General features: G+C 39.4%; 1 protein-coding gene across 2 annotated transcripts; it reads left to right on the top strand.

The window, feature by feature from the left end:
• The first annotated feature begins 1,383 nt into the window (after window positions 1–1,383).
• On the top strand, window positions 1,384–3,374 carry LOC147881193 (polyubiquitin 9-like). Of its 2 annotated transcripts, none has more exons than XM_087370117.1 (4): window positions 1,384–1,541; window positions 2,167–2,352; window positions 2,916–2,955; window positions 3,076–3,374. In XM_087370117.1, exons 1-4 carry the CDS (start codon window positions 1,539–1,541, stop codon window positions 3,141–3,143), a joined length of 297 nt encoding a protein of 98 aa, XP_087226243.1. In that variant the 5' UTR covers window positions 1,384–1,538; the 3' UTR covers window positions 3,144–3,374. The 2 variants fall into 2 exon arrangements, with proteins under 2 accessions (XP_087226243.1, XP_087226242.1); XM_087370116.1 differs by lacking the exon at window positions 1,384–1,541 and adding an exon at window positions 1,889–2,001.
• The last annotated feature ends 948 nt before the right edge of the window (window positions 3,375–4,322 follow it).

Consider the following 4,322-nt stretch of genomic DNA (forward strand, 5'->3'; position numbering starts at 1 on the left):
ATTTAAGCTTTGTAGTGGAAAATATTAGAGAAGATAATGTATAAGTAGAAAGCTTTTAAGCTACCCCTTGAATGTACAATTTTGAACATAGTGAACTCTCAAGAAAAACCAATTATACTCATGTACATAGCACAATCATTCTAGTCATTTTCATGGACCCCTTTTTCTTCTTCTTCATACATAAATATATATGCTATTGAGGCCCAATTTTAAATGGTTCACAAATCCTATGTAATTTCAAGTTTTCCCAAAATTCTAATCATTGTATGTTTCTCATGTGCAAAATTAAAGGTTGGATTTCACATGCGAAATGCATGTCACAAGTTGGGATGTGCAAAAAGGCACATTTGTGAACAAAACTTCATAAGATGGGGTGGTGATCAAAACCATGAAAGAACGTGCAAGAAATATATGGTGCCATGTCCCAATGAGTGCAATAATTAATAAACTATACGTAACCACTCCAATAAATTAAGAAAGTTTTTATTGCAAGAATTGACTACCATGTACACTCGAACCTATACACATGACATGATGGGTCCCCATGTTTGCTCTTTTAAGGTACTAGGTACAAAATGGACAAGGACTAGCCAACAAACTCCGAGAATCATGGAGATGAATTCTTTTTTTCCCTTTTTTTTTTGTTATCACTACCTTGGATGCCCCACTACATAGATGTATTTCGATAAGGGCGCCTTGGAGTCACATTAAGTAAAGGGTCCATTTATAATCACACAAGATCTATCATCAAAATATATATAGACACTTTAAGAAGGATACTAGACTGACAATCAATTTTGGTATTTGCTTTTAGGCACTTGCTTGAGGGAGATAGTTGCCAGACAATATCTATCTTTAGGGGGGCGTTGTCGACGGTTTTGTTCCTCTTCATATCGGAGGACATATTCAATGTTTCTCCTTAATCTTCATCTAATGCACTTTTGTATCCACATTGTGATTTCAAAGATATACGATATCCCCATCATGCTTTCTGTCCACTTGTGTGTGGGGACGGTGATTCATTTGGAGATTCACTATTGAGAAAAGAATATTAGTATCCCTGAATTAACCTTGTGTTTGCTTCTCATACATTATGCCATGTAGCATCAATGCATTTCGACACCTCCTTTCACGTAGTCCTAAAGGCAAAAAATATCAACGAGGAGCGGTACATCATAGTTGTTCCCCTCTCAACTTGTGATTTCTATGGCGAGAGCCTTCCTAGCTTGGGAAATCGATGGTGGGGGTGAGGTGCCATCATGGATTGATGAGTTGACTTTGATGTGAATGAAGAGAGGGGAGAGGAGAGGATTGGAGTTCTATAAAAGGGGAGGCGGCTAGATGAAAGAGTTGTAGAGCTTTGAGATCTCCACCTTGGGGAAACAAGGCCTACACACTTTCCAGGCCAGTTGTTTTTTGTTGCCATTATATTCTATTCTTAAGTATACGCTAGAAAACCAAGAGATTGGCAAGTGCAACGCTCTCCTTTATAGAAAGCTTCGCCTCAACTCGGCAGCACCACCCTTCCCATCACCAACATGGTGAGCGTCTCCGTCTCCATCCTTCAATCTGCTGTTCGCTCCCCTCCACGTTCGCCTTCGCGAATTAGTGGCTGCGCGCTCTGCAGCCTGCCATTTTCTTGGGCCCGACAGCCTCTATGATGGGTTTCTCTCTCCTGTACTCCTCTTCTCTCTGTTCGCAGGCTCCACGGCTGCGTGGAAGTCGATGCGCAGCAGCTTTTTGCTTCCTGCACGATAATTGGACCTCACCCAGTCCACACAAATATATCTCTCTTTGGTTTCACCCTTCACTCGGACAGCACAACGCGTGTGGTGCGCTCGTCATCTGCTGCATGGATTGAATTGAGTTTCTGTGGGCGATTCTTAAACTACGCTCTCTGAGAGACCAGCTTCTGAAATACGATGTTGGGTGACGGCGGTAGTCATAGTGCTAACTACGAGTGTGCGATTTCGGAGCTTGTGGAGGAAGCTCAGAATGCGAGTTAAGAGAGAGAGAGAGAGAGAGATTTTTGAAACATTTGTCAGAAATCTAGTTGGCTATCTTTCGGCAATTAATTATTTTCGCTATTGGAGTTTCATTGTTTTCGATCATGTTGCGTATGCTCGCTGCCCGCGCCTGGTATCTAATAAGATTGTGTATTTGCAGGCCATGTTCATCCGTGTCAAAAGAAAGAAGGCGACTTACTTTGTACGTTGCGAAGCTTCCGAGACCATCCTGCAAATTAAGGCGAAACTCCAGATACTCACAGATAATCCTGTCCGAAACCAGCGCTTGATTCTACTGGATTCATATAAAGTTCTCGATGACTCAAGGACCCTTGCTGCACAGAAGGTGACTGATCTGAGAGTTGTCTTTCAAGTTAATATCGCAATGCTTTGCAGTATCGTAGCACGTATAATGTTCCGTTCTCCTCTGCAGCGTACTCGTTCTCTCGCTTAAAACGCCATAAATTATGCTTACTATCCAATGAGAGTAACAAAGATTCAGACTAAACTATTCATCGTTAGGGGAGTTCACGCTAAACTATGTATCAAAGTTTTCATAACGCTTTTTCTGTCACATTCAAAGGCCGCCAGTTTTTTGTGTGCAAAATCACACTTTATTTATACTTAAGGGTGCTTGCCCTAATATTCGGCCTGGAAACCATAATCGAACAAGGCATCACAATAATCTTGAAGCACCTTTTGGTCCGTCCGGCACTTTCAGTGTTGCTCTTTTAACGAGCCAAGTTGGAATCATATGGATTTTGGATTGCCGATTTGCCTGCCGTTCTCACCAGAATCGCATATTATTCTCCGAGAAAAGTGAAAAGAGATCTAACCGGCAACACGCGTGCTGCGGCTTCGCGCAGGTGAAACACTTTGCACACTAAAATTATTTCTTTTGTCCTGCAGGTAGAAAACGATGCTGTCATCGCAATGACTCTGAAGAAAGGTAGTAGTTCCCTTTCATTCTCTCATCTTGCTTGGAGCTTTTTCCGAGTAAGCTCTTCGATTGTAGTCTTGCCTTCTATAATGTTTTATGTCAGATGATAAGCTGGAGTACTATTCTCAGGTAATGGCGAATGGGAGGACATCGATGTAGAAAATTCGGGTCAGCACAGTGATTCGGACAGTGGCTAAGCGCCTTCGAGGTTTAGTTATCGTAGTATAAAATACTGTTAAGAGGAAAAAATTTCTGGTGGATCATCTAGATCCGAGATGTCGGTAAGAAGCTTGTAAATAGCAAATTTGAGCTCACGGGCATCTATATCCCGAGAAGCTTGTATATCGCCTTCAGAGTATTTAGTACTCTCGACATGTAAATATTTCGTTCTTCCTCTGTTTTATATATATAGACCTCTTCTTTTTGTACGATGGAGTGATTTATTGTCATTAACAAATGACGTCATATACTTGAATATTATTAAAGTTTATGGGTGCTTTCTCATCAAATTTACGGTAATTTGTATGTCTTATCCAAACACGCAACACCAACATTTTATAATTTATTTTAGCTACTTAAGTAGACCTATTATTTGTATGTGAATTATTAATTTCAGTGTAAGACACATTTTTGTTTTTGGTTTAAGAGCCGGCTTCCTATGTCACAAGACATGTTATGGAGAACTCTTTCTTGTGAGCTTAACTATTAGATGACCCCTTAACTGTGGACTCCCATTGCTATCTAAGTAGGGACTCGAGTAGATACCAAGGCACCAACAAACCCACCACTATGTGAAAACTCTATTAACTAGTGGGTGCTCAAATCAAATTCCTAACATTACCCGTATTACACATCATACCTTGAAAATTAAAAATAAATATGGTACCATACTCTAATCTATGACTCCTTTTCATAGCCATACAAAGTGTTATTTTCTTTTAAAGATCTTTCTTTCTTTTTTAATTATATATGTATACCATAAAAGTATAATTCAGATTCTTTGGGGAGAGGGGTTTGCTTATGTTGTGTACGGTCGTCGTAAAAAAGTGCTTTTGGTCCTAGGAATTCAAAGGTCATCAATAGGTGGTCACAAAATCTACAAACTATATTACAAAAGAATTAAATAGTCCAAGTATATCTTTTGAAGGAATATGTATTTAGGTGTGCTTTATAAAAGCATTGTATACTAAATAGGATAAATGTTTATAGAATTTACTTTTACATGGTTTTAAATCATCTGCTTAGACATATTTACTGTTATGAAATAAAAGGGAAATTATCACCCATTTTTATGCTATCATTTTTCAAAGGGGGTGTCTATAAAAGAGCACATTATAAGCCACTGTCCGTTAGTTTTCAAGACTTGACATGTCAAA

The sequence above is a fragment of the Dipteris shenzhenensis genome, chromosome 31, assembly GCF_047967505.1.
Source record: "Dipteris shenzhenensis isolate YYH24624 ecotype China chromosome 31, Dip_SZ_1.0, whole genome shotgun sequence".
In the NCBI taxonomy this organism is placed as follows: domain Eukaryota; kingdom Viridiplantae; phylum Streptophyta; class Polypodiopsida; order Gleicheniales; family Dipteridaceae; genus Dipteris; species Dipteris shenzhenensis.